Raw genomic sequence first — 23,349 nt, forward strand, 5'->3', positions numbered from 1 at the left:
TGCTGCTTGGCCTGCTGTGTTCATCCAGCCCTGCACCTTGTTGTCTCCGAGTCCCAAATGATATAGCTGCCAGACTGTGTGTTCTGTGGTAGGTGGTGAGGGAGCCAATTAGAGAGAAAAATTTGACTACCCTCTCCCTTGCAATCTACTTTGAGCAACTTCATCTGTACATGACTGTGGGCTGGCCATTCCTACTGATACTGTTGTTGTGGAGACAAAGTCCCACCTTCATCGTGAAGACAGCTCCAAACGGGGCACCAAGAAGGCACTGTAGGCCATTAGGAGCAGCAGAATTATATTCAATCAAACCTGCTTCCATGTGTTACAGTTCAGTATTGCCACCAAACCAGGAAACCAACCCTGATTCAATGAATTGTGTTGGAGGGCACACCAGAAACAGCACCAGGCCTACCTAAATAAAACATTGTCAGTGTTGTGCTGAAGCTACAATGCAGGACTTCTTGCCCGACAAACAGCAAGCAATATCTCAATCACGATATCTCAACCACCGCGTCAGATCTAAGCCCTGCAGTCCTGCCACATCCAGTCATGGGTAGTACTGGACAATTAACCATCTAACAGCAGGCCTGAGCTTGACAAATATCCCCAACTTCAGTTATTGGAGAGTCCAACACATCTGTGCAAAAAGACAACACTGAAGTACTTCAACCAACTTCAGCCAGAAGTGACAAGTGTGCAATCCATCTTCGTCCCCTCAACAGACGCCAGCCTTCAGATAATTTGACTCAATCCACATGTCAAGAAGCACCTGAAGGCACTGTGGGCACTGAGAGCATTCTGACAATAATATTGAAGACTTGTGGTCTGAAACTTGCTGTGCCTCTAGCCAAGCTGTTCCAGAACAGATACAACGCTGACATCTACCCAACAATGTGGGAAAAATGCCCAGTTGTATCATGTCCATAAAAAGTAGAACAAATTCAACCTGGCCAATTACCACTCAATCAGTTTATTCTGAATTATTAGTAGAGTGATAGAAGGGGTAATCATTAGTGCTAATGAGCAGCAGTTGCGTAACAATAATCTTCTGATTAACGATAAGCTTCATACTCAACAAAAACATTCAGGCTTGGGTTAAAAAGTAGCAAGTAATATTCATACCTAGCCGATAACTTTGAGCATGCTTATGAATGTGAACTTATTTATATTGAATCGAGATGCTAATGGCATTTTCTTTTGTTTTCAGTTCTGGAAGCAGCCAGCAGGTATTTTTATTCACCAATGGGATCGTAAGTCAAACTTACCAATCATCACCATGTCCACAGCCAGTTTTAAAGTTCTTATTTAAGGTGAGGATACACATTATTACTGGTTGCAGATGTCTGGTCTGTTATCACAGTTTTTAGCTGTACCAGTTCTGACTAGAACTGCTTTGCTGTTTTGTAATACTGCTAGTTTTCACAGTTTTTAAACTTCCTTATTTTATTTTTAAACCGTTGCTTCGAAGGACAGTTGTCTGGGCGTCTGGTTTTTGATGCAGAGTGATACCAACAGCATGGGTTCAACTCCTGCACAGTCTGAGGTTGCCATGAAGGACTCAACCTTTCCCCTTGTCCGAGGCATGGTGACCCTCAGGTTAAATACCCACCAGCCGTCTCTTCTGTGAGCAGCAGTATGGTCCTGTGGGATGATGGCAACTTTACCTTTACTTGAATGATCATGTGAATCCTCCTCTCAGTCCAAGTCGCCCTTGACACTGGATTAGCTTTCGTCACCTTTTTGAATGTCACCTGTTTGCTTGCAGACAGTGTTGTCAATCCATATCACGGATGATTACATTAATGACATGGCTTTGATAGAAACCCTGGCCGACCTGTGATGACGCCTTACCTTTAACTGGAGCCTCCCTTCCATGGCAGTACCTTTCACTATCTTGCCCGACCATTACAGTTGTAGTGTGGCTTCTGCAACCAAACCTCAGTTTGTCTTGTCCTGTCATCTCACCTTACTCTGCCCCTCTGACCTGACATTCTCGATCTTTACCCCAACACGGATTTTGTCAGTTTACTCAATGAGGTATCTTCACTGCTTTCTTCAGGCTCTGCTTACTGTGGCTTCTCATTATTTGTTATTTTACCTTCATCTCAATTCGTCATAGTCTGTTTCCTGCCCTTTTATCCTCCTTTATTCTCCATATAAATACCCCAAATTCCTATTTATGGACACCTTTGCCCTTGCTGTTCCATGTTATGTTATCCAATGGTATAAATCAGAAAGATGTATCATGCAGCAATTCACCAAGGCTCCTTGGACCACGGTTTCCAATCTGTGACCTCTACTACCTAGAGGTGCGATATCACTGATGCATAGTGCACCACTTATTGCAAGTTGTCCGCTGAGCCACTTGTCATCCCTACTGTGTTATATATCCCCATTCCTTCAGTGTCACTGAGTTAAAATCCTGGACCTTTCTCCCCAACCACATTGTGGGTGTGCCTATACCAAATGGACCGCAATGGTTCATGAAGGCAGCTCACCACCACCTTCTCAAGGGCATCTTGGGAGGGCAGTAAATGCTAGCCCAGTCAACAACACGCATTCATGAATAAATAAAAAGGAAAATGTTGGCTGTGCTTTCTGCTCCTTCTGACGATCCTCTGACAATTCTCTGCCTCTCTACCTCACTTTCCTCCTTTAAGATATTCCTGAAAGAGTATCTCTTTGACCAAATTTTTGATCATTATTGTCAAATCTCTTCCTCAGACTTGGTGTCATAATGGTTATTTTTACTCCTGGAAAATGCTTTTGGGACCATTTATTAGACTTGAGGTACTAGGTAAATATAAGTTTTTTTTTTTTTTTTTTTTTTTTTTTGTCAGGATCTGCTCCAATTTGGGATAACATGTATGCAGCAGTGTTTTAGATAGTTGGTGTGTTTATAGAAGTGGAAGGACAAGAAGAATAATAGAGGTAGGGTAAAGGTCCTTACAATGGGCAAGATTGAAATTTGTTCACTTTTTTTTAACATGATAGACTTTTTAAATTTGCTCATGAGATGAGGGTGTTGTTGGCAAGGTCACCATTTATTGTCCATCCATAATTGTTCAGAGTCAAAACACTGTGAGTCTGGAGTTGCAGATTAGGTAAGGATGGCAGATTTCCACCCTAAAAGACAGTTGTAAACCAAGTGATTGTATGGTTGCCATTAAGTCAGCTTTTTATGGAATTCAAATTTTACAGTCTGCTATAGTGGGATTCCAACATGTGCGCCCAGAACATTAGTCTGAGATTCTAGCTTACTTGTCAGTGACAGTACCACTTTGTCGCTGCCTTCTCTTGTTGTGGTGCAGTCTGCTAATGTATTTTCTATAGTTGAAGAGAAGAAACTTGCTTTTGTCTAGTGCTTTACACATGCAGTTGCAAGTACACAAGTGTATTTATGTCGACTCCTGTTCCACCAATGCCTTACTTTTAATATTTTTATCATCTGGACCTCAGTGCTGCCAGTCTCACAAAGGTGCTTTAGCCTTAGCACTCCCAGTTTCTCTGTTCTTGTCTGGTGGGCTTTCTGTGCATGCTCCTGTCCCTTTAGCTAAAACTTCAACCTTCAGCCCAAACTTTTAGTTTCTCAACTGCACCCCTCTCTCAACCTCCCACTCCTCCTTTAGAATCCTCCTTAAAACTGACTTCTGACTAAGCTTTGGGTTACCTATCCTGATCTCAGTTTTTAACTCACCATTGACTTTTGTCTGAGCTCTTGATCACGTAAGTTGTTCAGCTACTTCAATTATTCGATTAAAAAGCACCAGATGGAGTGTAAATTGATATTGGAGTAATTAATTTACTTACCACAACAATTCCCTTGAGCCGACATATGCTTTGGCAATGGCGGTATAGTTCTGCCTTGTAAATAACAGGTGAAATCTCCTTTGTTTTGCAGATGATGTCTATTCATTCAGACTACATTGCTTCAATGCACATTTTCAAAACACTTTGGGACATCTGCACTAGTGCTGCTAATAGAGTAGGTTAGTATGCAACAACCTTTTGGAAAATTCAACTTCATAAACTTCACCAGTTTTTATGCTTTCAGTCAAAGACGAAACACAGGCACTGGTATCTTTGTGGGGTGGGTCAGAGTCGCAGGGTAAGTACTGCAGATTTCAGTGAAACCAAGCTCTGATTTTTTATGATACTGATCTACACCTTTTTTGTATCGTTTCTCTATTTATGTTTGGGCTGTACAATTGATCTTGAAACCAAACAGAATAAATGTGCATTATTTTTGCTCCTACTTTGAATTTAAAAGAAGATAAGGTGAGCATTAGAAACAACAAAACAAAGAAATGGAATTTATCTGCATGTCTCTGATGAAGAGCTGGCACTGACACTAAGAACTGTCTTGCTGCCTCCTGTCCTGTCCTGTCATCCTCCACAGTTGTTTTTAGTACATGTTCCCACAGAGGCGACTTGTATTAACGTGAGTTATTTGTCTAACCAGAAATTGCCATGAGACACTGGATAATTTCCATTCCTTCCCATTCTTCACCTCAGGACTTTAATTATACCAGGCAAAAATAAGCTGCATCAGAGAGTGATCAGGAGGGTTGTCACTTCAGCTGGTTTCAAAACGCACTTTTTACATCATCGTAAACTGATCTTTGTTTCGCAACTAATTGAAATAATTAATTCTGATTTGGGTTTCCTTTGGGCTGTGTTCTTTCCCAAAGAAAATTAAGTTTCTATAGAACAAAAGGTTACTTGAGAGCATGAAAAAATCCACTATCTAACAACAGTGATATTTTACCAAGGTTCTGGGGAAGCTGAAAGGTCTTAAGGTGGACAAGTCCACAACAAACGGATTACATGCTGGAGTTCTGAAGGAAATAGCTGAGGAGCTTGTGGAGGCATTGGTGGTGATCTTTCGAGAAAATTTCTAATGTAACACCCCTGTTTAAGAAGGGAGGGAGGCAGATATAGGCCAGTTAGCCCAACCTCGGTTGTTAAGATTTGGAAGTGTGTGGTAAAATGGGCTGAGTCGTCATGGCTTTGTCAAGGGGAGGTCATGCCTGACAATTCTGTTAGAATTCTTTGAGGAGGTAACGAGCAAGTTAGACAAAGGAGAGCCAAAGCGCATGATCTGTTTGGATTTCCGAAGGCCTTTGACAAGGTGCAGTCCAGCAGACTGCTTAATAAGAGACCATGGTGTTAGGGACAAGGTACTGGTGCAGATAGAGGATTGACTGACTGACAGAAGGCAGAGAGTAGGGATAAAGGGGACTTTTTCAGGATGGCAGCTGGTGACCAGTGGAGCTCCGCAGGGTTCTGTGTTGGGATCACAACTATTTATGTTAAATGTTAACAATCTGGACGAAGGAACTCGGGCGTTGTTGCCTGCAGTCCTTGTAACACAAAGATAGGTGGAGGGGTAGGTAGTGTTGAACATGGGGAAGCTGCAGAAAGACCTGGACAGGCTCAGAGAGTGGGAAAAGAAGTGGTGGATAGAATACAATGTGGTAAAGTGTGAGGTTATGTACTTTGGTCAGAAGAATGGGAAGCATAGACTATTTTCTCAATACGGAAAGGCTTTGGAAATCCGAAACACAAAGGGACTTGGGAATTCTAGTTCAGGATTCTCTTAAGGTTAACATGCTGGTTCATTTGGCTGTTAGGAAGGAAAATGCAATTTTAGCATTCATTTCAAGAGGGCTAGAATACAACAGCAGGGATGTACTGCTGAGGCTATATAAGGTTCTGGTCAGACTGCATTTGGAATGTTGTGAGCAGTTTTGGGCCCTGTATCTATGAAAGGATATGCTGGTCTTGGCTGGGGTGCAGATCCAGGATGAAGAGCTTTTAAATAAGGAGCGGTTAAGGACTCTGGGACTGTACTCAGTGGATTTTAGAAGGATGGGGGTGGGGTGATCTGATTGAAATTTATAGAATACTAAGAGGCCTGGATAGTGTGGACATAGAGAAGATGTTTCTAGGAATAGGAGAGAGAGTAGGACCCAAGGGCCCAGTCTGCAAGTGAATGGGCGGTTAGTCTGTGAAACTCATTGCCGTGGAAGGCTGTCGAGGCCAAGTTTAACAGCTAGTAGGTTCTTGATTGGTAAGGGGATCAAGGGGATCAAGGGCTACAGAGAGAAGTCGGGAGAATGGGTTTGAGAAACATATCAGCCATGATCGAAAGGTGCAGCAGACTCAATAGGCCGAACAGCCTAACTGTGTTCCTCTATCTTGTGGTCTTATACTTGGTATGATTGCTAGGTGTTTTATTTTTGCCTAGTAGATCCATACGGAAAATTTAATGAAACCAACTGACAAAGACTTCGCTCAAGCAGAGGAGTCAAGAATAAGAGGTCATGAGAATTGAAATTTTATCCGGGAAGGATGAATTATACTTTCCCATAGGTTGCCAGTAAATCATCAGTAATTGAGGGTTTTAAGTTACGGAGCATGACGGAGTTGCCATGGCTAAGTTTATGGTAAAGTAGCCTCAATTTGCCAAGGATCTTCGTTCCTAACTGCTGAAGCCTGTGTCACCATCCCAGTAGTTTTGTAAAAGCTGTTGAAGGTTCTAATTCTGGAAGTCTGCGGACCGTATCTCTCCCTAGTAATGTTTGAAACTTGCGAAAGCTTCTACTCTGTTTTCTTCCTTGGAGTCAGAGCCTCTTTTTTATTACTTTGACCTTCTCATCAGGATGTGATCCATTGTTGTCAACTCTGTACCCGAGGTATGTTACCTTGTTTGCCTGGAACACACTGTTCCATTTTAGCCAGCTGCCAGCCTTAACAAAAATGCTGTAAGACCTCCTGCAATCTGTCCACATGTTCCTATGCAATAGCTCCTGAGATTAAAACCTCATCCTGATAGAGTGACATTCCTTGGAGGATGTTTTCCATTACCCTTTGAAAGATGACACCAGCCAAAGATGTTCCAAGGGCAAGCGAGTGTACTTGTACAGTCCTTTGAGTATTTATACTAATTTTCTTCCTGAATGACACCTCAAGGTCCAGTTGGAGGTAGATGTGGCTCATATTCCATTTTGAAAATGTGAACCCCAAACTGGTTTTCATACCCTATGCCACACATTGAAGACTTGTATCTAAGTGGGAAACTCTGACTGTCAACTCATAATCCCCACAGACACAGACCAAGTTGTTCAGGTTTTACAACTGGGAGTATTGGTGCAGCATATTCAGCAAATTGCATATGATTCCCATTTTCTCTAAATGTTCCAATGTAGCCTCTACTTTGGCGCAAGTGGAACCAGTCATTCCCTGAAGTGTTTAGATCGGGCCTTTGAGTCTACATAAGTCTTGATCCTGGTGCCTTCTATCTTGCCGAATCCTGCTTGAAACACTTCTGGATATTTGCCAATGACTTCATATGATTGCCAGCACCTGTTTTAAAAATCTGCTGCCAATCCAGGCAGAGATATTCTGTAACCGATCCCTTCCCAAAAAGTTGGGACCTCGCTCTTGCATCGCCAATAAGGGGAGTCAGACTGTCTCCTGCTGCTATGCAAACAGGGTTACAGTATCCCAATAATATGTAAGGGCTCCCCAGTACATGTGACCAATCTAGTGCAGCATGAATGTTTTTGCTCCTCACTGTATTGTGGAGAAACTTCCCGTCCATTTCTGGAACTTTGTGGCCTCCGACTTCCATTGATCTTTCTTGGCAACCAGTGGAAGGTGTGTGTATAATCCGCTGGGGACAGGACCATCTGTGGGCCCCTGAAGCTTCCAAGCCCTGTCTTCGGCGTTTTTGTGGGAAAGGGCCAGTCCTGTGGCTTTCTTGAGGTCCAGATCTGGTTTGGTCAGTAGCTTCCTTTGGGCCACAGTATTATTAATTTCACAAACTTAGCAAACCGTTAACATGTCCTGAAGCGCTGACCCATAATCAATGTTGCGCCAATTTCCGCAGTCTTGTCAAAAATTCAGTACCTGGTTCCCCAGGTAGTCTATTTGCCATCTTAAACCTGTAACACTGCAAGGTAAGGGATGGTTTTAAGTCATAATGGTCTGCCACCATCTCTATCAGTCATCAAAAGATTTTGACTTGGGTTGTTGGGTATATTAAACTCTCTGATGCCGAAAGTTGGGGCCCCACAAGTGGTTAGAAGGGTGACTTTTTGTCAACAATCCCCTTCTGTTAGGACCAATCCTTCACACCTGCATCATAAGGTTCTAGTTTCCTAAACAGTGGCATTTTTGATAATTCCCTGTCACATTCTTACCATGTTCGTTGAAAGGCAAGGGTTCTAAAATTCTTATTTACTCCTGTCGCCAATGTAATAACTCAGGAAGCCCGACTGGAAAAGAGCATTTTTTGTTATTCAGCACCAAACTAGGGCGACTACTCATCACATACATAGGCTCGTCCTAGCCTGAGACAGACAGTTCTGCAGCTGCTTTAGATTTTTCTATTATTATTTGGGTCTGCTTTATTTTCTAATCCACCTGTCCTGTTCCTGTGTAACTGGAACCCAGGCCGTTGGCTCAGAGGTAGGGATGCTATGACAGAAGACCCTCCTGGTTCTGAGGTGGATATTTTCTAATTCACCTGTTCAGTGATGTTATTACACACCTCTGGAGCAGGTGGGACTTGAATCCAGGCCTCCCAGTCCAGGGGTAGGGACGCTACCACTATGCCACAAGAAGTCAAGTGATGAGTTCCAGCTGGCCAAGCCGTTGCGTGTTACCAAGAGAATTCATACTCAACGAGCTCCTCAAAGAGATTTGTCATTCCCCATGGGCCTTGTAAGGGTTATCACTACTAATTCATATAAGACCATAATACATAGGAGCAGAGCAAGGCCATTTGGCCCATTGAGTCTACTCCACCATTGGATCATGGCTGATATTTCTCCACCCCATTCTCCTGCCTTCTATCCGTAATCCTTGATCCCCTTTCTAATCAAAAATCTTATCTATCTCTGACTTAAAGAAACTCAAAGCTTGGTCTCCACAGCCTTCTCTGGTGGTGAGTTCCACACTTAACCACCCTCTGACCGAAGGAATTCCTTCTCACCTCAATTCTAAAGGGTCGTTCCCTTCATTCTGACACTGAGCCCTCGGTTCGTAGTCTCTCCTACGGAAATCTCAATGTCCACTGTGTACAGGCCTGCCACTATTCTGTAAGTTTCAATTAGATCCCCCTCATCCTTCTAAACTCCGAGTACAGACCCAGAGCTGTCAACCACTCCTGTGACAAGTCCTTCATCCTAGGATCATTCCTGTAAACATCTTGTGAACTCCTTGAATGACTGCACGTCCTTCCTTAAATATGAGGCCCAAAACTGCTGTCAATATTTCAAATGTACATTTATAATTGCTCAGCATGGCTCGATCTGTGTCTGAAAAACTGTCTTGCTTGCTCTATAATTACTTGAACCACATACCCAAACATTTTTAGTAGAACTTCAATCTTGGGCTTGTTTCTGTAGCTTGAAAGATGACACATGCCATCTGTAAGGGCTGCCCATGTTTGAAAGACACAAAATGGCCAACAAAAGTTAAATAGAATTAAACTGCCTGCTCTAGCATTTGATTGAAACATAATGGTACCTTTGAACAGGGCTACTCCAAGGTGAACAGGAGTCTCTACACAAACAACCATCCAAGCCAGTTTGATAAGAGCATGAGGAGTTCATTAAATTACGACAAGTGATTGATTCCAACCTCATTAACGAAAGGATGTTGTCCCGTTAGGTGAACAGCACCAGTTAGAGCAAGGGGTGTAAATACCAGTCCATGAGGTGGTCTAACTCATTAAGCAGCAATGAAAACAGCAGCTAAAGTTGTTTTGTAGTGATCAGTTGTTTCTTTGAAATTCACAATATTAAGAAATAGGTTCTTCAGATAATCATAGATTTCAACATAATTATAGATACACATATAACCAAAGTATAATAGAAGCATTTTGGGAAAAACATTTAAACGTAGATGTGAAAGTTAATTAGTCTCAGGAAATGCTTTCCTATCCCTAAAAAGATGCCTGGCACGTATTGAACAAAATAGATTGTTTGCAACTTAGTTAAAAAGTACAACTAACTTTATAATGAGAAATTAATACTATGAATCTTTTGAACTTTTTAAATATATAAAATTGGGGCAGTGGAAAATATAAAAGGAATAACAGAATGTGATAGAGATAGTACATGGAATACAATGAGTAACAGAATTCAAGCAGTCCTTAGAGGTAAGCAAGTCTGGGACACACCTGAAGTAACCTTGCATTCTATTAACTTGAATTCCATAGAAAGATCCCAAATCTTGGAGATTACAATGTCTGTTAACCATGAGATCATGGGAACATGGGGCTGTCCTTAGGAATGCCCATCATTGATTAGGTATTTCACTGGTTCAGGTGTAGGGAATAAGAGGGAAGGTCACAGTGATCACACTGTATGTGATTATTGTAACAGAAGATATATAAAAATGCTGTATTTCACAGTAAAAATCGGAGTGTGTCATTGTTCTCTCTTCTGATCTGGGCCACAGATTAAGAGAACGACTGGGTTTCATGTCAAGGCCAGATTTGGGGAAGATCTTTGGCCCCACCCTGCATTAACCGGTTGTTGCTTGAATAAAGTCTGCTGCTTGCCTGAATCCTGCCTGCCTCCTGAGTCTTTGACCCTGGTCAGGCAGTACGCTCCTGCACATTCTAACAGTATCTTTCTAATTTGTTAGTGAAGGGTGACAGAAGTAAATTCAAGGTTTGGACTCCAAGTCTCAAAGACACAGTTGCAGTCTTTCTCAACTTAGGAGCACAGTTTGGCACTTTGTTTCCACTGAAGCACCTTCAACCAGACTTCACTGAAGAGGATATATTGTAAGTTAACATTCTATTCATATGTGAGTGATTTGTTTATTTTAAAAGACTTTGTTTTACTTTATAAACCTCATCTCTTCAATTCTGTTCTGTTTCCTCCATCTTTCCTCCATCTTTTTCAGATATGGATGTTTGAAATAACAGATGGTCATTGGCTATCATGAGCTGGCATAGGACACGAGTTAAGGCCTGGGGCAGATCTATATAATCCTATAGAATAACAAAGCAGCCTTGAGAGGTTGAATGGCCCACCCTTACTTATATTTCTGTTCTTGTGTAACCTTTATAGCAATCCACTTGGGCCATTTGTTGCAGAAAACCATAGGAAAGTAAAAGTTTTATATGGTGTTAAATTTTAATTGTGTAAATGTTATCGGACCATTGATTTAAAATTGTAGAATTTTACTGATTCTAGGTCTGGTCTGCAAAATAATAAGGAAAATTATCCAGAGGATAGTGCGCCAGCCTCCCAGAGAGATCCCATCTTCAGTTTTCTGCCAGAATTTGGCATAAAGAATGTTATTAAGGTATACCTGCCTCATAATTCATGTTCATTATACTAACGGTAAATGTCTGTTCTCATTAAGAGTTGCTGTGATTCATTCACTGGCACTCATTAGATTCATTTCCTGTTGCATTGCAGTAACATCAGTCTGTGCTAATATTTTCCCACAAGATTTTTTTTAAAGAAAATATTCCTTAATAGAGGATGACTGTCTAGTTTTCTCCCTTCCCCTAGGGAGAAGGGATCTGAAGTGACTGTGTAGTTTTGAGACTTTAAACAAAGGCAGGTTGAACTTGTATTGAAGTATTTGAATAAAGAATTTCGGAAAACAAACAAAAAACTGTTGTGGATGTATCTTCAAGTTAGTTTCTGTACAATCATAAACTGGTTTGAGGTGAAACCAGGATCTTGAGGGCAGGATCACAAGTTAGGGATCTGTTGTTCGTTGTTTGATCATGGATAATTTGCTTAAAGAGAATGTTAATTTGGAAGCTAAAGTCAAGAAGTTGTCTTCTGGCAGTTTAACATCTGTCATGCTTCATTGAGTTTGCTGTTCTCTCAAATGGTGTGTATGCTTTTTTTTAATTCCATTAGTTTCTACAGTTTTGTACTTCGATTTGCCCTGAAGCATATTCTGATCAAGAATTAGTATTGCTGATAAGCTTACTGGGCAGAATCAGCCTTGAACGAGAGCTTCAGCTGACTCCTTTAAAAGATTTTCAGTGTTTACTGGACAGACTCCTGAACAACATAAGGCAGTGGAACACAAAGGTAAGAAGTGTTTTAACTGATGTGCTTTAATAGTATGCATGAAGGTAAGTAATGTTGTTAATGCAAGAATGATCGAGTAAAGAAATATTGTTACTGGGTTGCATCATGTTCATATACTCCAAGGAATTAATTCTGCCTGAGAATAAATTATTTCTTAGTGATAACTTTAGGAAAACATCCCTCATATTCTCATGTGATTCTTTTTTGTACTGTTCAGTGGTGCAATGGTGGTGTCATATCACTTCCTAGTTGGTGTTAATTGTTCGCAATCTGAATTCGGTTTAATTTGGAACTGGATTATTGATGCTTGGCATGATTTTGTGCAGGTTTCTTCCAGCTCTCTCAGGGAGAAAAGCAGCCTTCAGTTTAACCTGAAAAGTTGGGACTTTTATCTTATTACTTTTCAGATGTTTGTTTCTGTCACAAGCCTGTGAATGCATGTGTTTGTTACCTGTTCCTTCCGTGCATATTGTCTTCCTTAATTTTGTTTATTAGTGCATTAAAAAAAATTCTGCCTTGCGCAAGACCAGATTAATTGGGTATCCATTGACTGAAATTTACCCTGTATCGCTGGGGAGCAAGTTAGAAAGTATGGTAAAAACCGATGCTGTAAATCAGAAATGAAAACAGAAATTGTTCGAAAAGCTCAGCAGGTCTGGAGCATTTGTGGAGAGAAATCAGAGTTACCATTTCGGGTCCGGTGACACTTCCTCAATGGAAGAGTTAGAAAGTGTGATGATGCTTATTTGAGTAAACTTACAGCCATTAAATTCCCAGTATTACATTGATTATGGAAGTTATGACTACATGCTATGTTTACATATAAATATAGACAAGGTTTTAATGTGTAGCTGTTTGAAAACTGAAACATTGTTCATTTTATACTTTTTAGTGTTAGAGGGACAGGGCAGAAACTCTGGTAAGGAACAAACTTACAGGGTGAGCACTTAACACCTAACTTCGTAAAACTGTTCTTAGCATCAAAGATTTCTGTAGTATCATCGCTAGAGAAGATTTTTCAGTGGATGCGCATTTCTGGACTTGTCTGTTCTGAATAATATGGCTCTAGTGGTGAATATTACTTGAAATGTTTGAAATGGGATTAGAGCAGATCAGTTAAGGCTATGCTGAACCTCAGTTATATTTTGTGTATTACGCTGGGTTTTTTAAACTGTCTGAAAGTTTTACAACGTTGCCCCATGATGTAAATGAGATGACAGTCCCTAGGATATTGTTCTCATTGGGTCATTGGTGAGTTACCATTAAATTTTTATGTAAAAAGAAAAAAAACTTGATACCAACATTGCTTACTTAACTATACACTGCTTCCAGGTAATTAAATATTAATTGTAATGCTAAAATCTTTTGTCTGTGTGACAGCCATTTGATCCTTTTGTACAATTGATCATTAGTCTGTTGTTGTCATAATCAAAACCCTGTGACTATACAATATCATCCCTGTAAAATGTATTTCATCAACTGTACAGCATGTATGCCAGGAAGTGTCTAGAAGCAGGAAACCTCAAGGAGATGTAAAGATAAACTAACACCTCAAAGCTGCTGTTTCGCAGTTAACTGCCTGGAAAGCATTTAATGTATACAGGTAATCTCTAAGTAGTCCATTATAGATTTGCTGTAAATATTTTTAATATTTTGTGGCCCAAGTTATATTGGAATAACTTGAGTTATTTAATATGTGGAAGGATTCTCTTCTCCTCCTCTCCCTTCATCATAAGCATACATATCACTTTTTCCCAGCTGCAGTTAGTTCTCAAGAAGAGTCACTGGACTCAATGTTAATTCTATTTTATCTCCATAGATACTGCCAGACTTGCCAAGTTTCTCCAGAAACTTCTTTTTATTTGTGTTAGGAATAGTTTTCTGTTTTGGGTTATGTTTGAGAGAGCTAGAGAGCTAGAGATTTGATGTAAATCAAAATGACTCATGTTTTTAAGTTGAGTGCGTTTGCATGTGGTTTTGACAAGCTGTCTTGTTTTTGAACAGATGAGCGAGCTCTGCATGATTCTAAGTGACTTATCAGAGCATCATCATAATCTTTTGTACCTGGTTCAACAGCTGCCAGATTTCTCTACACGAGGAAGGTAATGTATGGTGCAGCTTGAGGATAATTGCAAATGGTAGTGTTTCTTAATGACAACTAGAGTCTGTCGCCTCCTCAACACATCAGCTCCTAGGAGAAAGCAAGAAGGGAACCATTCAGATCCAAGAACCACGTCTGTTGTATGTTCCAGATGTTCCAAAAACTTTTATCTTGCACTCATCAGGACAATTGCAAGAATGCCAAATTTCAAACATTTGCAATAAATTACATGACAGAAGAAAAGGGTGTTCTTTCTTTAACAAAAAGTCAAGAATGAAAGGCTCCCTGAGCGCTCGGATGTAGTGTGTGTTATGATTAGTTGAACTCTGTTTATCCTGATGAGTGTAAGTAAAAAATCTTTGGCAACGTATCTCTCAAGTATTCAAGTTTTGTACTGCCATGTCAGTTGTGTTATTCTGACTGCTGCTTACTTTTAGAGCAGCCAAACTTCCTGACTTTGTGGCGTACAGATGCCACAACAGATAGGAATGGAAATGGGCTGTTTAACTCCTTGACCCTATCCAGTTACTACTTAATATGATTCTGTCTTTATGTATTTTATTTTCTTCAACCACCTTTGTTCCATATCTTCAAGATCTCTCAACTCCGTGCAGGAGGCCCGCGATTTCAATGTGGTCCCGTATGGAGGTTCAGTCTTTTAGACCCGATGTAGAAAGATTTCCTATACTTACGAACAGCTGCTTGACATTGTCCTGCGTTGTGCTCCAACTTGGGTACAAGTTGACTTCTGAAAGCAGTCTAGAGCAGAAACCTTTCACAACCATGACACTGTCTGTGTTTCAAGAACTTCAATACTTTCTGCACTTGTAGGCTTCTGACAAATTGTAGCAAAATGCATAATGATGACGTGCTTCCAGATTTCTGGGTTACTTCCTCCTCAGGCCAACATGATCAATGAAGGGGCATCAGAAATGAACGTCATCTTAATAATTGACTTCCTGCAGCTCAGAGCCATGGGCAAATTCTCCTAGTGCTGTTTTTTGGTACCTGAATGGACTTTTCATAAATATCAGAACAGTTTTATCTTGATGGTGATGTACAATGTGCAGGCATGTTTTCCTTAGTCTAGAATGTAGTTTTGGTTGGATTTCTAAATGGGAATGGTTAAAATGCAAGTTCTTCTCCAAGACTATCTTTAACCTGCCTTTGAAATTAAGTCTGGGAATTTGAACGTTAAGTCTAATTTATATTCATTACTGTAAACTGCATCTCAATGTAGGTTTTGAAACTTAAAACTATGGCAAAGGGTCTAAGATGGTGTATACAACAAGTGTTACTTTGCATCAAATGTCAATTTTGCTACCAACACTGAGATTCTTACTTGTTTTCATTTGTCTCACTAAGTGCTCATCTATTTTTCTTTTCTCTCTCGACCTGCCAAACATTTTTCTAAATTTGCATTTTCAAACTGTTTAAAGGAAGGGAACCTGTATAATTCAGTCATCAGCTAGTGATATCACGCTGGTTATAGGCAACATGGCTGATATCTGTGCATGTTTGTGTCTTCAAGTTTGTTCCTCGGATAAAGGTAGCACTAGCAGGACATACGTTTATTGACCTAATCGCTCCTGAGGAAATAGCGGTGTGATGCAGCCTTAAATTATTGAATCAGTTGCTGCAGCCCACATCACTTATACAAGGGTGCTTATGTGTAATGCTGTTACAACTGCTTATGTTGGCTTCCAACAGTTCACACTTATACCTGTGCACTGAAAAATAGCAGAATTAGGTGAAAAAGGGTAAGCATAACTGTATTGGGTTACAATGCTTAATTTTAGCAACCTGTAGTAATGGGCTAATTGTATTTTTCTAGGCAACTAAGGCGGCACCTGAGCATGGTGATAATTTCAAAACTACTTGACAAGAATTGCCTCTATGTACCAAAGGATCCAGATTTGAAGGTATGAGACACAATTTCATTTTGTCAATAGTAAGTAGATGTAGATAAGAAAGCAGCATGTGCCTCGTAATTGTGTGAATTTAACCAAATTGTTGTTTGATATATTTTTTGAGTGTTGAAAAGGATCATAAAATAAGAAATATTTAACTGAAGAAGACTAGACAGCAGAAGGAAATGATTGTAAAGAAAGATATCTAATGCTTGAAATGAGTTAAGTTTGGAATAACAAGAGAACATGTAGTGAAGATCGAGAAGCAGTGAGCATGAAAGCAAGAAAGAAAAGAACAGTAGCTTGCAAGAACGAATTCTTGTGGAGTTGATGTATGAAGTACAGTGAAATTGCAAGATGACATTCTAAGCGAATTCCAGGCTGATCAAGTGACAAGATGATCCTGGTTCAAGGAGTTTACAGCTGAGTGGCAGAGCATTTAACACAGTCAGCAATATGCCACAAGCTTTCTCATTTCAAAGGCAGCTCCAATCTGGGCAATTAACCTTGCAAAGACAAATAAAATGAGTGCAATGGTCCTATGATATACATCAATCATTAAGAGGAAATGTTTGCTTCACAAATATTCTGCATAGGAATGATGTAAGTTTGTTGTACAATTACTTTGACTCAAGCATTCAATGTGTAACATGTCTAGGTACTTGGCCTGCCAACAAAAGTGTCACCCCAATCGCGCAATGATTAGAGGGGTATCTGTACCAATGTTAGATACATTGTACTGTAAAATTTCTGTTTGTTCAAATATTTGAGGTAGAATCATGAGTTCTGTTAAAGAACTGGAAAACTACGATGTCGTGTACATAGCCCCTAATAGAAGGGGAAGTGGATGGTCAAGTTGGAACAGATTTCAGTTCTTGTACAATTTACAAGTTTCAATTCTTTTTTTAAACCTGTCTCTAGATCACCAGTCTGTGTCGATTCTTGTACATGATGAAACCATCCTCTTTGTTAAAAACTATTGAGGAAACGGCTAAATCCAATTGGCAGGGAGACAGAAAAGAAGCTGCACTTACAGAACTTGATCAACAGGTAACGCTTCAACTTCTTTTAAACAATTTCACTGAGGTTTAAAGCTGTTTGTCTGCTTTTGGGTTAAGATTGGTTCAATGCCTTCATTTATCAGCAAATACACTACCTTCTGCAGGCACTCAAGTGCAATGCTCTAAGAACTTCAAATTTAGAAACTTTTTCCTTGCCCAAGTTGAGTTGCATTGAAACACCTATAAACCTGTGGTGTGAGTTTAGTGCTGCCCCAATATGCTTCCACAGAGCAAACTACTGCAGATACTGGGAATCCTTAGGGCTAGCACTATCCATGGAGAGTTGAAATTTCGGGTCTATGCGCAATCGTCAGGATCGAATATTTTACAAATTTAAGTGATTGTGGAAATATTTCTTGCACGCCATCTTTTCAATGACTTTAATTTGAGAACAGGCCATAAATCTTAAATGACATTTCCTGCAACTTAGCCATTTGGGAAAGTTTTAAATCTGTTTAACCTGGCATTTCTTATTCATTAGGGCCTTGTTTATTTTTTTTAAAAAAAGACATGTTGTAAACCACCATGGCATTGATTTTGAGCGCCAATTATGATGCTCAGTTCAGCAACAATTTCATATTTTCCTCCTAAATTGATTTATTGGTCTTCCATGCACACCAATATATCTTTAAATGCATTCTGATATTAACTTGTGAATGAGTTAAAAATAGATGATTTTTGCACAAAAATGGTTAATCAATACCACAGTGTGTTAAATGTACTTTGGTTTTCTGTGCAGTGAGGCCAATTGTGAATGAAATACAATGATTTGCAACTCTGACAAATCTTGACTTTGAAAAGGTTAGAATTTATTACCACGTTAAAGAATCCTACTGAAATTTACAGGCCGGTTATTGTCATTATTTACAATCAATTACACAACAGCTATAGATAAAGCTGTTCAGTCCTTCTTAACTTCATCTATCTCGTTAAATGGAGAGGTGCTGGTGTTGGACTGGTGTGGACCAAGTAAAAAGTCATGACACCAGATTATAGTCCAACAGGTTTATTTGAAATCACAAGCTTTCAGAGCGCAGCCCCTTTGCCAGGTGCAGTCTCCTCTTGAAAGACTTAGCAATACTCTCATAGCAACAATGAAATTGCAGTGTGTGTTAGAGTGGTTTTAAATTTGTTGATCTTTGGCTCCCCAACCCCTTCAGCAGCAAATAGTGTACTGTCGCTGTGACTTGATTATAGCAGACCATATGGTAATAAACAACAGGACTTTAGTGAATTAATTATCTATTCCATTAGCTTTGGGATCCAGTATATATCAGAAATCGCTGCTGGCTGCAGTGGTCCCATGTGAAATGGGTTTAGCTACTCTTAACTCTATTCCTGCTTGGCTTGAACATGGATTAGTTTCTCATCCAATTGCCAGTCTGATGCTTGCTGCGATTGCTTGGAGGGGAAGTGACAATGTCATACTAGCACAGAGACACCCTGTGGAATTGGGGATAAAACACCTTGGGTGGAGTAGAGGCATAAATACACCATGTGCTGATGCTCCTACTAATGATTTTGAATTGTTTGGTCTTCTCTCTTAGAGTCATAGACCTGTACAACACGGAAACAGACCCTTCAGTCCAACTGGTCCATGCTGACCAGATATCCTAGATTAATCTAGTCCCATTTGCCAGCATTTGGCCCATATCTCTCTATACCCTTCCTATTCATATACCCATCCAGATGCCTTTTAAATGTTGTAATTGTACCAGCCTCCACCACTTCCTCTGGCAGCTCCCTTTTAAATTTTTCCCCTCTCACCTTAAAACTATGCCCCTCTAGTTTTGGACTCTGCTATCCCAGGGAAAAGACCTTGGCCATTCACTCTATCCAGCCCCTCATGACTTTATAAACCTCTGCAAGGCTACCCCTCTGCCTCCAGGGAAAATAGCCCCAGCCTATTCAGCTTCTACTTATAGTTCAAACCTTTCAACCCTGGCAACATCGTTGTAAATCTTTTCTGAACCCTTTTAAGTTTCACAACATTCATCCTACAGCAGGGAGACCAGAATTGAACACAGTATTCCAAAAGTGGCCTGATCGATGTCCTGTACAGCCGCAATATGACCTTCAAACTCATATTCGATGCACTGACCAGGTTGGAAATCTGCAAATGATAATGGATATTTAACTTACCAGTATTGTTTAATTTATTTCATTAGGCCTATTACCTGTGCTACAATCTTCTAGTCTTAGCAAATGAAGTGCTGCACATAGAACACATTCCTCCCAGTGAACGGGTAAGTTTCTATTTCATATTTTTTAATGAAGGTGGGGTAGGAGGATTACACAGTTGGCTAAAGATGAATTTATTAGTCATGGCTTCACAGTTCAATTTCAAGATGGCAATCATTGACAAGTATCGACAGATTTTACTGAAGTTGCCTTGAATAAAATAGGTTATCTGGCCATTATTGCATTAATGTGCTCAAATTACATTTCTCCATCTAATCATGGGATGTAGACACCAATGGTAATGTCAGAAATTGTTAGTTGTTAAATGTTAATCGATTGAGTAACGGACTCTTTGTCGATTACTATAAAGAATGAGATAATGGAATTTTACACTATTGTGAAAAATTTGTAAAATTTGAATATGGTTAAACAGGCATTATGCTAGATTGTCTATACCAGAATGTGCCTTCGACAACAGACATGAGTAAGCTGGTTGATCTTTTATAGAATTGCACAACAGCTGGACTCTAGAACTTTGTTTTAGGGTTATAACTCAATTTGTAACAATTGAGAATATCTGCTCTGAAGGAGTAAAAGTAAAGTTGCATAGTCCCAGAGAGCCAGAGGGCATCTCTCTCAAAGAAAGACAACAGGTGGTGGTTTGACCTGCCGGTCACCACCCCCCAGGCAAGGAGAGAGTTTGAAAAGGAGGACATTTATGGTAACCTTAGATGGTACGCGAATTGAACCCATACTGTTGGCTTTATAACAACGGTAGAACTCCGTGTACACTTGGTACCAGTATTTCCATCCACACTTTGCAAGAGCAGTTATTGCAATTAATCAACATCGCTCAAACAGACTATCTGGCCATTAGAACATAGAACAAGACAGCACAGGAATGGGTCCTTTGGCCCACAATGTCATCCCAAACACGATGCTAAATTAAGCTAATCCCTTTTGTCTGCCCTTGGTTCATATCCCTCTGTTCCTTGCATATTCATGTGCTTACATAAAAGTCTCTTAAACACCCCTAACGTTTCTGTATCCTTCACCAGCCCTGGCAGCGCATTGCAGACTCCTACCACACGATGTTTAAAAAAAAGTTTTCCCTTCTCACCTTCTTTGAACTTTCTTCCTCTCACATTAAATACATGCCCCTCGAGTATTAGACGACCAGAATTGAATACAGTACTAAGTGTGGCCTAACCAATGTCTTATAAAGCTATAGCATGACATCCTGACTCTTGTACTCAATTCCTTGACCAGTAAAGGCAGGCATGCCATACATCTCCTTTACCCTATCCACTTGCATGGCCAATTTGAGGGAGATTGCATTAACATGCACAAATTGGATTTCTCTACCTAATCATGGGATGAAGGCACCATTGGCAGTGTCAGAAATTATTGTTAGTTGTTTATTTATTGTTAATCCTCAATTATTGTTGGCTGCTGCATTTTCTACAACAGAGGCTATACTTCAGAAGCACTTCTAGCTGTAAAGCACTTGAGGTTCTCCCCGCTATTGAAAGGTGCTGCATAATGCAAGTCTGTTTTTTAATTAGGAAAGTCAAAGTAAGTTGTATTTCTCCCATGTGTCAGTCAGGACAATGTTTCATTATAGCTTTTATGCTTTGTAGAGCATTTTCATATGAGTTTTTATTTTCCTTCAGAGTCACCTTATACAGCTCTGTGCTGAAATAGAAAAACACATTAAGTGTGACATAAGAGAGGACCCTAAACTACTTTACCGAAGCAAGGTACTCAACAAAGAACTTGAGCTGATTTATTTTAAAATTTCAAATGTCTTTTGTTTGCTGTGAAAATTACTTTTTCTTCATGTTCTCTTCACTTTGATGCTTCTTTAGGGACCTTCTACACCGAAGTTTAATTCTTGGTGCATATCTAGCATTCAAGACCATGTTTGGGGAAAGGAGTGAACCCTCAAACAAAATTAAGAATGATGGATACAGTTTCTTTTCTTTAGTTCACACAAATCGTTGGCCCACAGTTTTGCATTGCCCTGACCTGTGTGGGAACTCACTGTGCCATGTATGACCTTGGGTGGCTGTCAACTTTAGGAAGTTCTGTTTGTGGCAGATTTATGTAAAGGGAAGTTTACTAGTTAGTTGAGGTTTGAAGGATGGGGGCAGAATCTCTGCATCAATAGACAGAGGTCACATTTTGTTTCTTTGGAGTGCCTTACAATGTTTTACTGTTAAAGGTGCTATGTAAATGTAAATTGTAGTAAATGGAGGCTCTCACCAGGCATTTTTTTTAATTTGCTTTTATGTTCCTGCATCCTAGTGGGTAAACTAGTTAGTGTAATCGCAAAACTATCAATTGGCAATAAATAAACGATTGAACTGATCACAAGTGCTAAACCATGTGATTCTACAGTCGGCCAATCTTTCAATAATGTTTAACATTACTAGGCATTTATGCACAGCAGATATTTTAATCAGCCTGTTCAGATGTTATGAAACACCTCTGGAGCAGATCGGATTTAAACCTTGGCTCCTGGCTCAGGTAGGGACACTACCACAGCACCACAAGAACCATCTAGGAGGGATTTAATGTTTTAACGAAGATCTGTAGCTCGGGTTGTGGTTGCAGTTGGTGGTTGTTTCACCAACCAACAGCTCCAGTAAGAGAGAAAGAGAATCAACGCCAGCTTTTATTGTGGCATTTAGTGATCGGTGACCGAGTTCACCTGGCGCTTGGCAACGTGTGAATGTCTGACAAAACTGTTGAGAAGGTAATTAGCCTAAACTTATCCCATTAAGTGCCAGTCCACATTGTCAGTTCCCTCAGTTTGCCATGTTAGTATAATTGCACCTTGGAATGGTGTACTTGAAAGTGGCAGTGGGAATTAAATGCATGTTTTTCTATCTTAACCAATCAGCTGATTCTTTCTGTATAGGTGAAAGATTTAGAAGCAAGAACTCATGCGAAATGGCAGGAGTTGCTACAGCGCTCACGACCTCTTCAGGTAAAATGATGTAGGGAGAACTGACGAGATGATGCAGCTCTGGGGCAATTATAGAATGAAATCTCTCAATGCGGGCAGTTTTCTGCCTTGGACTAATGATACGGGTGATGTGGAGATGCTGGTGTTGGACCGTCATGGACAAAGTCAGAAGTCACATGACACCAGATTATAGTCAGGTGATAAAGGAGCAGTGCTCCGAAAGCTTGTGACTTCAAATAAACCTTTTGGACTATCACTTGGTTTCTTGAGACTAATGATATGGAGCAACAGAATCTGTTGCAGAAGTTGTTCACAGTTTGTTTACCTGTGAATTTAAACTGTAATGTCAGTCCCAAAAAGGCTGCAGGTTCCTGGTTATCATCACTTTCAAATTTCATTTGATTAGATTGAAGAATTAAAAAACTAACCAGCATTTTCTGAAGCTGGTGACCGATTTGACGTGAAGTGTGTGCCTGCTGAACAAAACAGTCGATGTTCAAATCCTAGGCTGCTGAGATAGCTGAAGTCCACTTGTGGTAATTGGCCTTCACTACTTTGAGTGAGATGATAAGTGATCCAGTGTTACTAATGTCTAATTACGATGTGCTAAGACCTGCCAATAAACAATGTGGGTTTGGAAGGTTAGAACTGCATCAGTTTGGTGAAATACCAATGATACAAGGAGACTCAATTTATTTGGGATCCCAAGGTGTATTGTCACCCTGAATTTTACACTAGGGAGAAGCTGGTGTCCTTGCACGAGGTATTGAACTAATTAGGAGATAGGATGAGGTTCTGTAGCTCTGTACACATGTGCACACCTATTTTCTTGAGCTGTCTTTACTGTTTCCGTGTTGTCCATTTCAGGATCAGCCCTTCTCCACTCTTATCTATTCTATCATAGCCAGAGTATTTCTAGCATTGTTTTTCTACTTAACTCCCTCCATCCCATGACCAGTAGCACACTCAATTCTGTAGTTTGCCCAAGGATCCATCCTTGATCTCCTTCCATTCTTCTCAGTTCCCTCTTAGCAACAGCTTCGTA

At 40.1% G+C, this 23,349-nt stretch overlaps 1 protein-coding gene across 1 annotated transcript in view; it reads left to right on the forward strand.

Annotated features, from left to right (window-relative positions):
- LOC109934078 (SMC5-SMC6 complex localization factor protein 2-like) overlaps positions 1-22,731 on the forward strand; it is a 35,202-nt gene extending 12,471 nt beyond the window's left edge. The window contains exons 3-14 of the mRNA XM_048609229.1: positions 1,208-1,310; positions 3,902-3,989; positions 10,663-10,804; positions 11,220-11,331; positions 11,904-12,080; positions 14,085-14,182; positions 16,016-16,103; positions 17,013-17,141; positions 19,321-19,398; positions 21,007-21,093; positions 22,257-22,325; positions 22,711-22,731. Coding sequence (XP_048465186.1) covers positions 1,208-1,310; positions 3,902-3,989; positions 10,663-10,804; positions 11,220-11,331; positions 11,904-12,080; positions 14,085-14,182; positions 16,016-16,103; positions 17,013-17,141; positions 19,321-19,398; positions 21,007-21,093; positions 22,257-22,325; positions 22,711-22,731 — 1,192 coding nt within the window. The remainder of the gene's footprint in view (positions 1-1,207; positions 1,311-3,901; positions 3,990-10,662; positions 10,805-11,219; positions 11,332-11,903; positions 12,081-14,084; positions 14,183-16,015; positions 16,104-17,012; positions 17,142-19,320; positions 19,399-21,006; positions 21,094-22,256; positions 22,326-22,710) is intronic.
- The last annotated feature ends 618 nt before the right edge of the window (positions 22,732-23,349 follow it).

This window comes from Rhincodon typus, chromosome 20 (genome assembly GCF_021869965.1).
Source record: "Rhincodon typus isolate 14 chromosome 20, sRhiTyp1.1, whole genome shotgun sequence".
NCBI lineage: Eukaryota > Metazoa > Chordata > Chondrichthyes > Orectolobiformes > Rhincodontidae > Rhincodon > Rhincodon typus.